Genomic DNA, 15446 nt, shown 5'->3' with positions numbered 1-15446 from the left:
GGTCAGCAATACCGCTGTGCCATCTTGTTTGAATCTGCGGGCAGACTCAATCTCAGCTCCCTTTAAACTTTCAATTAAAGCACTCTCAGTGATTTCGGGGCTAATGTAAACTACTCCCTTAACCCCTCCGCCCCCAGGAACGAAACACTCAATTGGCCTGTTAAGTAAATGACGTACTTTCATGGCCTTTGCTTTATGACCATGTGATTTACAGAAAACCAGAACGTTTCCATTCCTCAGCATTCTCACATTGAGTACACCTCCCATTTTATCTTTTATATCATCCGACAGTTTGAGGGGATTTAAAGCTTTATCATTTTTATCTTTGAACTTAACAAGAAACTTGTATTCTCCTTCTCCCTGGACCTTTGGAACCTTCCGGCTGCCTTGATCGCTGTCCCCCTCACTATTTGATTCATCCGACCTGTCCCTTTTATTGCCTTCATCCTTCTGTCTGTTTCCCTTTCCCCCTTGGCCACCTCCCGAAGCCATCCCAAAAACTATCCCCTCACGGGGAAGCCTTGATCGATTCAGTCCCAAAGTTTCAATTTGATACGGAATCCGTAGCAGCCCCAAACCTCTCCGATGCAGTAAACAAAGTTCGCCAACAAGCCGCGCGCTGAGTCAAACTCCGCTCCTCCTCCGGAAACCGGTCACCCAGCTAACTGCTTCTGTTGTACAACCGTCACTCCCTCTAACCCCTCTCAACTGTTGGACCTACTGTCTGGAGTACTGGTGCAACCTACAAATGTATTTTTATTTTTATGTTTTTATTTTTTTATAAAATGTAATTTCTATATCGATGTACAATTTAATGATTTTCTATTTTTTTTTTTTACCCCAACGTCAAATGTAAATCCTATATCTGTCCTTCCTTTAAGTCCCGCCTCCTCCATGACCGCAACATTAACGAGATGACGACAACAAAGACGACGTCATATCCGGGATAAACATCAACAAGGAAGACTGGTCTCGAGGTAGAACATAAATTACTCTCACTATGAGATCCTCGGATCAACTATTGAACGCTGCTGCTTATTTATAACAGTTGAATAGCACGATACATGTATATATAAAAGTATTGTTTGGTTGGTCTTTCTTTCTAAAGATTCTGTAAATTGTTAGCGGTTAGCAAATTAGCTTTTCGCGTATCTAACTTAAATCTGTTTCAACTGGACAGATCAACTGCGATGACAGCACAGGGCCTATGTCAGCGGGTTGTTGTTCTGGTGGATGCCTGCTGTACCAAGTCTGTTGACTCTGGGCTGTTAATAAATAGTGTTCTGTGTTGTCATTTGTCTGCTGACTCGCAGCGATGGAGGGCTCCAAGTCCTCTACCAGCACCACCATGCAGGTCAGCTTCGTGTGTCAGCGGTGCAGTCAGCCCCTGAAGCTGGACACATCGTTCAATGTGCTGGACCGTGTGACCATCCAGGAACTCATCGGTAGGTGTCGGGTGACAGGTGTCATATCTGACTGACAAGTCCTGAGTCAGATTCCCTGATGATGTCATGCATGTGTCAAAGCTGTCAGATCAGAGCTACAACTTGACCTTCCTCTGTTTTTCTTTTAATTTCAAGCGCCTTTGGTGACCGTTACCCCCAGCAAACAGACAGACAACAACGAAGGAGACCATGCACCAGAGGTGAGTGTGCTGCCTGGTGAACGGTCAACTGTCTCTTCAGCGAGTGTAAACAAACCTATTTTAAAGCCTGTTGTTTGTCTGCCCAGGAAACCTTTGTGGAAAGTAAGCAGGATGGCATAGCGAGGAAATACATCCCCCCTGCCAGGTAAGACATAGGTGTTACCCATTTCAACCAGATTAAAAAACTCTTGTTAGCAATTCAAACTGTATAGCCATACAAGTATACATGTGGGCTATCGACATCCTTATCCCAATGATCTAAATTACAATTAACCTTTCTTTAAAAAGGGGAACATCCAACTTTTCTCTATGGGCCCTAATCCCAGTTAACCTGACCTTCTCTTACCCCCCCAAACACCCAACGTCGGAGAATATTCAGAATCTATAAAGGCTTCATTAACAGTTTCTCTCTCAAATTCACCTGGAACAATTGATAATTATGTAGTTGATCTAAAATTAGCCTTGTTATAAATGGTAGACCTCTGAAAGTTGTCGCCTCCCCCACCAGGATGATGTCCACCGAGAGCGCCAACAGCTTTACTCTGATCGGAGAAGCTTCTGACGGCGGCACCATGGAGAACCTGAGCAGGAGGCTGAAGGTTTGAATCTCTTATGAACCAGCACCACCTGATTTTATTTATAATAAACCATTATGAATAGAAAACGTAACGCTGGCTTCTGTGATTGACGGTAATATTGAGTGGCCGTGGCCTTGAGCATGTTATTTAGGAACAGGTGGTCTGTTAGGGCTTCTTGCCGAAGGATGCCTACAGGTAGACACTGGGGATTAAACCTAGAACCTTTGGATGGGATTAAGACACCATAGTCATGATACTATCTTCTCCCTGTTTTCTCTCTGCCCTAACTTGATGATCTGTATCTCGATTCATCTTTGAAGTAGCTTGGGATAAAAAAAATCCCCTGACAAACTTAACAAAATAATAGAATACAGAAAACATACAACATTTGTTGACATGGCAACCGTCCCCAGGTGACCAGCGACCTGTTTGACATCATGTCGGGCCAGACTGACGTGGACCACCCGCTGTGTGAGGAGTGCACTGACACCCTGCTGGACCACCTGGACAACCAGCTCAACATCACCGAGAACGAGTGTCAGAACTACAAGTAAGAGGGCTGCTCTGTGCCTGAGTCTCTGTCACAGGCACCCACATGTTTGACACACGGAGACATAAACGCACACCGATATAAACACACACACACACACCGGTATAAACATCATACACACACACACACCGACATAAACACACACACCGGTATAAACATCGTACACACACACACCGACATAAACACACACATCGACCTAAACACACACACACACACACACACACACACACACACACACACACACACACACACACACACACACACACCCCCCGATGTAAACGTCATACACATGGACACACAAACCGATCTAAACACACTCCCACTCAGACCAGTGTGCATGTGCCCTCCCCTTCAGGCAGTGTCTGGAGCTGCTCTCTGAGCTGCAGGTGGAGGAGGAGGAGAGCCTACTGGCGGAGCTGCACCAGCTGAAGGAGGGGGAGGAGGTGCTGGTGCAGGAGCTGGAGGCGGTGGAGGAGCAGCGGGCCTCCGTGGCCCAGGAGCTGGCCCAGGGCCGGAGCCACTCCCAGCAGCTCGACACCGAGGAGCTCCAGTGAGTCTGGATAATAATATAGAGGATCAGTCAATGTAACACTAGGCCTCCACAGTAATCCAATACTATCGGGTCATCCATTGGGTATTGTACCATCATCGTCTTAGTCTACATTTATTACAATGTGAAGATATGACCTTAAAATACTAGTTTTAGTCTGATATCCTACTTTGAATTCCCCTGCATGTCAATTTAATGACCCTGACTTTTTAGACTTTTAAGAATGGAATTCATTAGCATATTGTGATCATTTTGTGGTAATTGCCATGACTATCGCTATAAGAAATGTTTCCATCTCCCAGCCCTATATGAACCAGATACAGATAATGAATATAGTTACAATCACATTTATTGATTTAGCAGACTAGGCTTTGAGTAAGACTAGGCTAAGTGAGTAACTAAGTGTGGCTGGGAGAAATCGGAGGCGTCAGCCTTTCCATGAGCAAGATTCAATCATAGCATTACAATATGGAACTGATGTTATATCGTCCTGTTAATGTTAAATTGAAAGCATCTTTCTGTCATCTGTCTAAACGTGTGTGTGTGTGTGTGTGTGTGTGTGTGTGTGTGTGTGTGTGTGTGTGTGTGTGTGTGTGTGTGTGTGTGTGTGTGTGTGTGTGTGTGTTCGCTTGTGTGTTGCTGTGTTTGTGTGAATGTCTGTGTGTGTGTGTGTGCACGTGCGTGCGTGCGTGTGTGTGTGTGTGTGCCCCAGGTACCAAAAGGAGTACAGTGAGTTCAAGCGGCAGCAGCTGGAGCTAGACGACGAGCTGAAGAGTGTGGACAACCAGATGCGCTACTGCCAGATCCAGCTGGACCGCCTCAAGAAGACCAACGTGTTCAACGCCACCTTCCACATCTGGTGAGAGACACGGCGTCTCTGGACCAGTCAGGGGCAGTTCATATCTGGGCTGAACTGCCTGGAACGGGGTACACCGATTTAGACTGGTTTAGACCAGCATAGACGTTTTCTGAGCCGTTAATGCCTGATTCGACCAGTTAAGAACTGTTAATGATCAGTTCCTAGCTCTGTTTACATTTGTCAGTCTGGCTTAAACCAGTTTCAAGCTTTGGTAGACCCGTCAAAACTATTTTGAAAATACTTTTATGAAAACTGAGAATGGAAATAAAAAAACAAATGCAGAAGATGATGTCTATTATGTCTGCATATCAGATCATTAAGAATAGTTGGACAAATTGATGGTGGATCTTATTAGTATGCTCAAAGCACAGAGTGAATGGAGAGTAAACACAGCCGAGGTCAAACTAGATCAAGGGACGCAACATCTTTTAATATTCACGTGGGGAAGTCTATTTTAAGCAGAATATTGCAACATGGCTGAGATTTTTCTTTGCCCTCCTTGTGGTGCAGGCACAGCGGTCAGTTTGGCACCATCAACAACTTCCGTCTGGGCCGGCTGCCCAGCGTCCCAGTGGAGTGGAACGAGATCAACGCCGCCTGGGGCCAGACGGTGCTACTGCTGCACGCCCTGGCCAACAAGATGGGCCTCAGCTTCCAGAGGTGCACACACGTTCACTCGTCATCCTTCCACCCACCCATACATCCCTCCACCCATCCACCCATCCCTCCACCCACCCACCTACCAACCATCCCTTCATCCATCCATCCCTCCCTCCACCTGTCCATCCATCCCTCCACCCATCCCTCCCTCCATTCCTCCACCTGTCCATCCATCCCTCCACCCATCCCTCCCTCCATCCCTCCACCTGTCCATCCATCCCTCCACCTGTCCATCCATCCCTCCACCCATCCCTCCCTCCATCCCTCCACCTGTCCATCCATCCCTCCACCCATCCCTCCACCCCTCCCCCTGTAGACTGAGCCCCTTGTCTGCTGAATAACCCTCCGGACTCCCTGCAGGTATCGTCTCGTACCCTATGGGAACCACTCCTACCTGGAGAGTCTGACTGACAAATCAAAGGTACAGATTACCCTGTCCCCCAACCCACATCCATTCTTCCAGCGTTATCGAACGTGTATCCCTGATTATGACGGCTTCTGCTTACAATAGATGGGTAATGAGTACGTCCCTGAGGTGTGTTTGGTGTGGTGTGCGAAGGTCAACTTTCTATGTGAAAATAATCAGACATATTCACCTGGTCTGCACTAGTTGTCCTTGACAAGCAGGATTAATTTCCTTACTTGACTTTGCTGACTGTTTTGTAATGTAAGAGAGTCTGCCTGATATGCATGTTGACATTGGTGCGGGTCATTTTGCGTTCTGAGGAATGAGACCACTAAACTATCCACAAATGTTTCAAGGACAATGAATTGATGATGCATAGTGTAATGTTTCAGAACAGGTGTGTGAGGGGGTACCCTCTCATATTAGAAGTTAGTACACCTGTGAGACATCCAGGAACGGTACAATGGGGAACACGCTATGTAAAGAGCCTGTGCTTTAACACCACTGAATCGTCCTCTTACTCAGAACCATACTTATACTCACTATATTTACTTATACAGTATATCCCAGGCCTCACAACTATATGAACACCAAGTGGCTTGCATGAACCCTGCTAATAACTTAATGTGGTGTCACTTAAAGCACTTCATCCACTGGTAGTGAATGAGATGTGATTCCTGCCCCACAGACACACTCACTATGATGAGCGATTCGATTTTTTCGCCTTGAAAAAAGCGCTATATGAATCCAATGAGTTATTATTTACTCACTGAACGGTGTTGTCTGCAGTAGTTCAGTAGAAAGACCATTGCTGGTTTGATCCCCGTCTCCTCCTAGAGTGTCGAGGTGTCCCTGAGAAAGACGCCTCACCCTGACTGCTCCTGACGAGCCGGCCGTCGCCCTGCGTGGTTGACTCCGCCGTCGGTGTGTGAATGTGTGAATGAATGGTTATAAGTCGCTTTGGGTAAAAGCGTCAGCAAAAATCCCCTAAATGTAAATGTTGTCGTGGTCGATGCCGTAGGAGCTGCCGTTGTACTGCTCCGGGGGCCTGCGCTTCTTCTGGGACAACAAGTTTGACCACGCCATGGTGGCCTTCCTGGACTGTGTGCAGCAGTTCAAGGAGGAGGTGGAGAAAGGGGACACAGGTTTCTGTCTGCCATACAGGTACTGCTTCCTACTCCCCAGACCCAGACACATTTAGCTGGAAGGCAGGATTATTCACCGTGCAACAATCTTGACACTAGCTAGGCATGTTCCGCCTTCATTCCAGCAGGCATTTAGAACCGAGTAGAGCATAGATCCAAAATGGAGGCAAGATGGCTGCTCTACGAACAAGGCCCATATTAGGAGATGCAGCAGGAAGCGGTCTCTATACTACCAACCAATGTCATTATGCTAATGATAACCTGGCAGAGTTCACATAGACTGTATAAAAGCATGATATTTTCAAGGCAAATGTCGTTTTGAAAGTTGAATTCAGTAATATGCAAAAAGGGGTAATACCTAAGAAACATGCGTTGAATCTTAACAAAGAGTTTGTTCCTCTGCCAGGATGGACGTGGAGAAGGGTAAGATTGAGGACACGGGTGGCAGTGGGGGCTCCTACTCCATCAAGACCCAGTTCAACTCTGAGGAGCAGTGGACAAAGGCCCTCAAGTTCATGCTGACCAACCTCAAGTGGGGCCTGGCCTGGGTCTCCTCCCAGTTCTACAACCGCTAGAGCGGGCTCTTCTGCATCGGATTCACTGATTTCCATGCTTTTACCCAAGACCAGTTCTGGCCGATTACGTGCCTAGGAGACCACTTCTACAATATTAACCAATCACTACACCAATTCACCTAATGACAAGCTCCTCCTTCCCGTGCTGAAAGTAACTGTGCTAGTTATGGTGAGGTGACTCAGCTGGTGTAGTCATCAATGAGGATGTAAATATGCGCTTTGTGGCACAGGATTGGCTGTGATGGAGGGAGTCTATCCAATGGGAGGAAGGAGAAGTTTTTTCCAAGGATGTGTGGGTGTTGCCCCGAGGTGTGCATCTTATCGTTTGATAACAGTGTTGCAGTGTGGCCATCAGCCAATCTTAGGTCAAGACTGTAGAAGAATGCACAATAGACACCGAACTGACACAAGACGTTGAATTCATGTACTCGTACAACTGTAGGAAAACACAGTTTGTTTTCTGCATAACGGACTGTCGAGATATGTCATTTTGATTTCTGATTGGCTGACATGAAATGTATCCAGTCCCAGATTTGGTAAAGTGTTTATTTAATTGTGGTATATTTCTGGTAAGAAATCCTGGTCCCTGTCGAATGTTAAATGTAAAATCTTGTAATTCATCAGTTTTTTGTTTCAACTGGAGTTTCTCAGCCTGTGTATTAATTGTACAGTGATGAAACTAGTCAGGATTTGTACCAATATCTTGGTTTTACCTAGTCATCTGCTGCGTTATGTGAATCGGGTATTTGTGAATCACTGAGAGAAGTCACATGTTTGACAGCAGCACGTGTACAATTTGCAATAAATAATATCTTATATAATTCCATGGTTTGCATATTGATTTGCAGTATTAGTAATGTCATATAGTGTTGAAATATGATCGGTTCAGTCTAAATTCTGATATGGATCACAATATTCTTTTCCAAGAAATACATTAACAGATTTATCTTAGCGTTTCTTCCAAATATATTACTTTGTAACTGACTCTAACCTGCTCTAACACACTGGGGAAGAACCCTACCTTGCGGTGTGTGTATAGTCCAGAAGAGGGAAGCAGTGAGTTACACAAATATAAATCCTGAAAAAAGTTTCCTTATTCCAGCACAGGATGACGGATGGTTGATTGGTTTTAAATTTTTTTATTTTTCTTACCCCTTTGTATATTTGAACGTTTGTTTAAATACCAACCCTTTTTTCTGTTAATCCGATCTTCAGAATAACAAGGATGACCTGATCTTGATCACATCCTGTGGGTTTAGCTTTATGGACTATAAAAGAGTAATTTCTCCAAAAACAACACACATGAAGAAGGCAGAATACACATCAATGAAACGCTAAAGGTCAATCCGCTGTGGTGGAGCCTCATGACTACTGGAGAGCATTTATCAGTTTAACAAACTGCTGCTCTTCAGTTTGAGATGGGGAATGTTGTCTCAAGGTGAACCTGCCAAAATCCAGTTGCAAATGAATCACAACTGACTGCCGGATTCAGTGTTTAAGTCTTTAATCGTGGGCTTTGAGATTTTTATGGCATGTTTTCTTTTTCAGGAAAAAAATGAAAAGATATGGCGACCATGAGGGTATGTTGTTTTCGTACCTCTGAAGGAATTCGTCCTGCTCGCTAGTCTGAGTGAAACCATTAAAACGGTCTGATCTATTTTTGGTATTAATAAGTCAGCAGTCTACTATCCTCAAGCTGATTCAGGTGTTGAAACAACCACTCCATCGAAGAAGAATCATGGGCCTCATTCACCGAGTGGCCAGCTCTGCTCCGTCCTGGTTTCGTCTTGGTTCTAAATGCTAGCTGTGATGTGGACTGATGCAGAATGCCGTTAATGAATGCAGAATTAACTGAATTCTGCATTCAGTTCCCCCCACCCAACTCGTTTTTAGAACCAATATGGCAGCAAGGTGAATAAGGACTCCTTATTTTACTTCACCGTGGTTACGATGTGATAGTCGACAAAAAATGATGTCCTATGTCCTTTCCTAACATCTTTTCCTTGAACTCGATGGAAAAGTCATGAAGACAAGTAAAGATGTGAAGGAGAATTTATAAGGACTCAGGAACAGACAACCTCGGTGCCAAAATAATCTGACTGCCGTTACACTACGTCAAATGTAACTTTATTACTACTGCTGGGATTTCAATAAAAAAAGAATACCAATACCAATCACATAAGGGAAACAAAGTAGTTGCCACGTTGATAATGGTTGCCCACGCTCACACTCCTGTCCACTCACATTAAGTCGACATTGATCACAATTAGCATGAGTGTGGGAAAACAATTGTCGGCCATGTTGATTGTTTGATTCTGTGCACGGCCGAATGGTGCGTTGCTTTGAATGTTCCTAGCAAAAGTAATTGTGGGACGGCATTATCTCCTTTCCTTTGGAAAAGGACAGTCCAGTGTAACCTATGCTAAAGGAGACAAGAAAGGAAGCATTGAAGCACATTTCCTTAGCATTAGGAGACTTCTGAGGAGGTCTAGGGCTCATCATGGCCACCACTCAGATAATTCTGGGTCATTTCAGTCAGTTAGGAAACTTCCTAAACCAAAAAGATCACAGCCCATACATTCTCACATGATTGTGACAGATAATTTCAACACTATTAGTGACTATCAGTGATTAAGAATGGGTCCTTCACTGAAACTCATCTGCATTTTGCTTCTTGTCAAAACAGAAAACATTCTTCAAGTCCATTTAACCATAAATTAAAACCAAAACAACAGAAATCATCATAGTATAAACGGATGCTTTTGTCCTGACCTTACACCAACGTGTCTTCGATAAAAATGATTTCTACATATTTACAAACACAAATCCAACACATCGTTCAGCATCATCTGACAGTAGAACCCTGCACATGAATTTGGAGGTGTTCCAGAATTGTCTTAAATGTTCCCTTGTTGTTTCCCTTCCTGTGAAAGCTCATAGGATCCCGTGTGGTTTGGGCGTAGTCTCGTGGGATCAGCGGTTGCCTCTGTATGTGATGTTTGTGAAGGTGGAAGTGGCTCCTTTATACAGAGGGTTGTGACCCTGTGGAGAGAAGGAGAGAACACACAATGTTATCCTCATCCTGCTAACAACAGATTTATCATTACTGCCATTCAACGACGGTTGAATAAAAGAACAACATGAAAAGCCATTGAAGAGATGGGGTTTTGATAGGTTGTGACGATTTGCATTTAACAATGTATATGACTATAGCAGGCACTTTCAACAAGGCAAATCACAGCTTTACATTCCATGGAGGAGCAGGAAGGAGTGTGAAAACAAAGACCGGTCATTAAGGAGCAGGTAGGGGTTAGACAGTGAATACAGAGACAGGTCATTAAGGAGCAGGTAGGGGTAAGACAGTGAATACAGAGACAGGTCATTAAGGAGCAGGTAGGGGTTAGACAGTGAATACAGAGACAGGTCATTAAGGAGCAGGTAGGGGTAAGACAGTGGTACTGAGACAGGTCATTAAGGAGCAGGTAGGGGTTAGACAGTGAATACAGAGACAGGTCATTAAGGAGCAGGTAGGGGTTAGACAGTGAATACAGAGACAGGTCATTAAGGAGCAGGTAGGGGTTAGACAGTACAGAGACAGGTCATTAAGGAGCAGGTAGGGGTTAGACAGTGAATACAGAGACAGGTCATTAAGGAGCAGGTAGGGGTGAGACAGTGGTACTGAGACAGGTAGAGGTTAGACGGTAGGGGTTCGATAGTACAAAGATGGGTTATAATAGCTCAGGTAGGGGTCAGTCCATTGGTTAAGTAAGGAGTGGAATGTTTTGAATACAACCCAGAAACATGCTTGATGACTCAAATGTAGCATTTCTCCATCATTCTGCTGATGATTTTAGAATTTAGCTTGAGGCTTAGAGAGGCCGGGAACAACCAAAGCAAGCAATCAATATTGTAGTAGCTACAAAAAGTGCTGCATGAGCAGGTTTATGAAAACATCTGCACACACAAGTGTATGTGTAAGTAAGTGTGTATCTGTGTGTGTGTGTGTGTGTGTGTGTGTGTGTGTGTGTGTGTGTGTGTGTGTGTGTGTGTGTGTGTGTTGCGGCGTGTGTGTGTGTGTGTGGCCAAACTGTTGCCTATAACCAGCAGAAGCTAATTAGCGTCAGCTAATTCCAGACCGAACCCTTCCTCTGGGAATCACTACTGCCTTTTGTTCTGCTGGAAGCACCAGCATGCTGCTTACTAATCACAACCATCAGAGAGAGACAAGATGTGTGTGTGTGTGTGTGTGTGTGTGTGTGTGTGTGTGTGTGTGTGTGTGTGTGTGTGTGTGTGTGTGTGTGTGTGTGTGTGTGTGTGTGTGTGTGTGTTGGTAGTGCACATGTTTAAGCGTATGCCTTGTTTATCAACCTTTAAGAAAAACACTGTGTCACACACACACACACACACACACACACACACACACACACACACACACACACATACATATATATATATACAGGGGTGCACATAACTGGTACGCAAGTACCAGTTAGGGATGCGTAACATCACATGTGTCACTACAACAATTTTGTGTAACTAACGGGAGATCGAAAAAAAATCAAAAAAACTAAATACATCGAATACTTTGGCATTCGCCACCTGCAAAGGAAAGGCAAACACATTTTTCGAAATGTAGCGCCAAGATGAAACAAATGATGAGCGCACTGAAATGTGTGCACTCATGTGCACTGTGTGCGCTGTGCACCGTGCACACACTGGAGAACTGTGCAAAATCTGCTGATTGCAACGTTCCTTTTGTGAGGTATTCAAAGTCTCCGTGGTCAAGCTGCTGCAGTTTGATAAAAAAGAAGGTGGCACAAAAAACACTGCTGTGCTTAAGAAGTTGTGTATTGAAAATAAAAAAAATAAAAATTGATGCATGTTGAACCAAAATACCCTCCCACACACACACACACACACACACACACACACACACACACACACACACACACACACACACACACACACACACACACACACACACACACACACACACGCACACATGCCCCCATGACTACACACACACACACACCACCACACAAACATGCACCAACACACACACACACACACACACATGCCCCTCAACACACACACACAGACACACACACACACACACACACACAGCTGCCTCAACCCACACACACACACACACACGACCCGCAAAAGACCCACACACCCGACACAAACATGATCCCAAAACCCAACACAAACACACACACGGCCCCAACCCCACCCACCCACCCGCCCGCCCACCCCCACTGACCGTGTCCCACTTGGCGTGCGCACGCTCCTCCTCGAAGCGGGCGAACTCCCGCCGGTCGTGGATGGTGACCAGCAGCTTCCAGATGAGCAGCGCTGCCAGGCCCAGGAACAGGATGGCCCCCGCCACCGACAGCAGCACCACCAGGATGTCCGGGCCCTTGGGGCAGTCTGGGGGGGGGGGGTGTGAGCGTGATTTAATTTTCATTAGTACACTTCTTTATTCTTCAGGTTCATAAGATTGAGATCCAATGACTCAGTTACAAGGGAGACCACCTGACCAGGATTGCAGCAAAGGGACATCGTGTGACCTGCATTAATAACATACGGGCAGGTTAGGTACAAACATGAGAAAACTAAGACTACTACAATTACACTCTTTTACATTTTTTGTAATGGTTTGCAATGGTTATTTGTCGGTGTTAGAGATGGCTACGTTTAGTTATTGAATTAAAAGAAGGTTATGTTTAGGGATTGGAAATGGTGAAGTTATGAGGGTTTGGTGTGCTTAAGGCTTGAGTGGAGAATACAAGCCAATTTAGTGGCGTTGGCCTCACTATGTTTGTCCCGTAAAATGCAAGTCTATGTCGGCACTTTTACTCTTTAAAGTACAGGATATGAGTACTTTATCCACCACTCAATGTGCTTCAGGCGAGATAAGGAGCGGGCTAGAAAAAACATGTTTGAAAAATAAAAGTCCCTCCATGGTGTCAACCCCCAGAGTTAATTGCCACAACCCACAGCGAAAGCTAAGCAGCAAAAACATGACAGGACTTTTACTTTGGGGATCCGGAATGTTCCACTTCTGCTGCAGAGAAGGGGGGGGGGGGTGGGGGGGGGGCGGGGTCACTTTCACAATACTGTAGCGCCACAGACCACAAGCACTCCCCTCCAAACCCAAGGAGAACCAGGGCCAGGGGGACTGAGGGGCACGGAGAGGTCCCAGTGGAGGTTGGAGGTTGGAGGTTTTTGGCAAGGCACTAGGGTCATGGGGGGAGGTCAGGGGTCACAGGGTGAAGGAAGAGCTCGCCGGTGTTGTGTGTCTGCTGGTGAACCAGAGAGGCCCACTGTGGCCCAGGCACTGCTGGATGGTTTGTTCTGTCAGGATCAGCAGTAATCCACATCCTCACAGTCCCAAACCACAGCGCCGCATCTGGTCCACACAAGTGTCTTGTGTGTGTGTGTGTGTGTGTGTGTGTGTGTGTGTGTGTGTGTGTGTGTGTGTGATCATCCATTATATATTAGTCAACTGGTGGCCGGGTGAACTTTTCTATACCTCCCTGACAGTCTCTCTCTCTCCATCATTCTATACCTCCTCGACAGGCTCTGTCTTTCCGCCTCTTCCCTAAGCCCGTCTGTGTTACACTGAAGGAGGATTATTTCAGTTGGGTGAATGATGTCTGAGAGTCATAACATTCTTGTGGGTTGTGTGTTTTCTGTTTTTATCCATCCTACATTATTTAGACTTTCACCAGGCTTTGGTCCGGAGATGTGTAGTTCCCGTGTGTATTCAACCCCAAACAATTCTGAACAGTGTTACATTGTTCTGATGCTGAGGTTGTGTTTTTCTGTTTTTCTGTGTGTTTTACTGCCCCGTTGTCCAGGAGTGAAACAAGAGAAGCCTGTGAGTGGAGCTGTCAGAGTATATCTTGGAACAGCGCGACAGGAAGAGGCGGTTGTTATCTCTACTTGTGTGTGTCACCCAGCGTTGTTCAGGTACGTATTGATATTCAGATTTCTATTTTCTATTTATTTCTATTACCTTTGGACCTCCTCTGCTGTCCTTACTGTCTCCCCTTTTCTCCTCTCCCTCTTCCAAACCCATCTCACTGTCTCTCCCTTTTTCTCCCTCTCCCTGTCAGTGTTTTGTGAAACGTCAGCTCGTTCCTTCCTTCCTTCCGAGGAATGGGGGGGGGGGGGGGGGGGGGAGTGGCCCGTGTTAATGACTTCCTTGAACTTGGCGGGACGCCCCATCTTCAAGGCATGCATGGCTCTCCACCCCCGCTGTCCCGCTGTGTCTTAATCAAACACACGCTCCCGTTAAACACACGGCCCCAGCCCCCCCGACCCACCCTGGGGAGCCAGAACAACACACACTCCACTCCTCTGAAGCTGAACGGCCTTCTCTTAACGCTACGTTACCTCATGACACCGACGTGGTGGGGTGTGTGGTCATTGTGTGTGTGTAGGTGTTTATTGTATGTGTGTGTGTGTGTTTAGTGTGTGTGTGTGTGTGTGTGTGTGTGTGTGTGTGTGTGTGTGTGTGTGTGTGTGTGTGTGTGTGTGTGTGTGTGTGTGTGTGTGTTCATTGATCGTGGGTGTGTTTTCATTGATTGTGTGTGTGTGTCTGTGTGTGTGTGTGTGTGTGTGTGTGTTATAATAAACACACATTTCAATGAAAATTGGGATAAACACAATTTTGAAATACACTATTTTCTTACCGGGTTCTTTGACGACAAACAAGATGGACTTCCCGCTGGCGTCCTCGTAGTATTGGAAGCGCACCACACAGTCGTTCTCGTCCTTGTAGGTACAGTTGACAGCGTTCGTATCGTGGAGCACTGCAGGATGATAGGAGGGGAATTATTACGATTAAAATGTCATTGATTAGTTTTAGGAGAATTGTAATATAATTGGTTATCATTGTTTACAATAATTACAGATGCATTTTTTTATACTCCAGATAGTTCCAGATCCTTCAGGCCTGGTAGGTGTCATTCCACAAACTTGTTTCATGAATGTCAGGACTCACCCAAGTCGTCTACTAGTTCAATCTCATCCCTGCAAATGTGACTGCAGGAGTTGTCCTCAAACAGCTTCCCTCTCTTAAAGTGTTTACACTCCACACACTCTCTGAAACAAGACAGAATGACAGATTAAAATCAGTTTACTTTGGAAATAGCACACTGGGGACATTTGTTTGGTAGCAAAATGAAAATTGAATCAAAATTCTCCCACCCAGCTATTGTTCAGAACCCAGTTGGCCACTGGATGAATAAGGCTCATTAGGGAGTGGCCTGGACCTTTTCAGCGGTACAGTTCTCAAAAAGGATGGGTTCACTAACATACAGGAAAGGCACTACAATACATCATGAAGCGGTCAACACATAATCCAGCAAAGTGACATTGTACCCTAATTAGGTTCATGAAATAAAGCCAGCTGACAGATGGGAGTTCAACGCTTCTAACTAATAAAACATGTATTTGTGTTTAGAAATG

The 15446-nt window shown here is 45.4% G+C and overlaps 2 protein-coding genes across 3 annotated transcripts in view; one reads left to right on the top strand and one right to left on the bottom strand.

The window, feature by feature from the left end:
- The first annotated feature begins 940 nt into the window (after positions 1–940).
- Positions 941–7783, top strand: becn1 (beclin 1, autophagy related). Of its 2 annotated transcripts, none has more exons than XM_084485465.1 (12): positions 941–977; positions 1314–1445; positions 1581–1645; positions 1732–1790; positions 2154–2244; positions 2637–2773; positions 3129–3323; positions 4036–4182; positions 4693–4842; positions 5203–5263; positions 6270–6412; positions 6800–7783. In XM_084485465.1, the coding sequence occupies exons 2-12, from the start codon at positions 1316–1318 to the stop codon at positions 6966–6968; spliced, it is 1347 nt and encodes a 448-aa protein (XP_084341591.1). In that variant the 5' UTR covers positions 941–977; positions 1314–1315; the 3' UTR covers positions 6969–7783. The 2 variants fall into 2 exon arrangements, with proteins under 2 accessions (XP_084341591.1, XP_084341592.1); XM_084485466.1 differs by lacking the exon at positions 941–977 and adding an exon at positions 1048–1066.
- A 2101-nt stretch (positions 7784–9884) lies between these two features.
- The window catches only part of LOC311366417 (integrin beta-3-like), a gene marked incomplete at its 5' end in the record, with an annotated part of 24236 nt that continues 18674 nt past the window's right edge, over positions 9885–15446 (bottom strand). Inside the window, 4 exons of the mRNA XM_084485207.1 lie at positions 9885–10010; positions 12232–12398; positions 14669–14788; positions 14980–15080. Of these exons, the coding sequence (XP_084341333.1) occupies positions 9942–10010; positions 12232–12398; positions 14669–14788; positions 14980–15080 (457 nt within the window). The 3' untranslated portion in view covers positions 9885–9941. The remainder of the gene's footprint in view (positions 10011–12231; positions 12399–14668; positions 14789–14979; positions 15081–15446) is intronic.

The sequence above is a fragment of the Micromesistius poutassou genome (assembly GCF_964030765.1).
Source record: "Micromesistius poutassou genome assembly, chromosome: 21".
NCBI classification, from domain to species: domain Eukaryota; kingdom Metazoa; phylum Chordata; class Actinopteri; order Gadiformes; family Gadidae; genus Micromesistius; species Micromesistius poutassou.
Note: the sequence above shows the minus strand (reverse complement) of the source record. Positions and strands in the feature narration are given on the sequence as shown.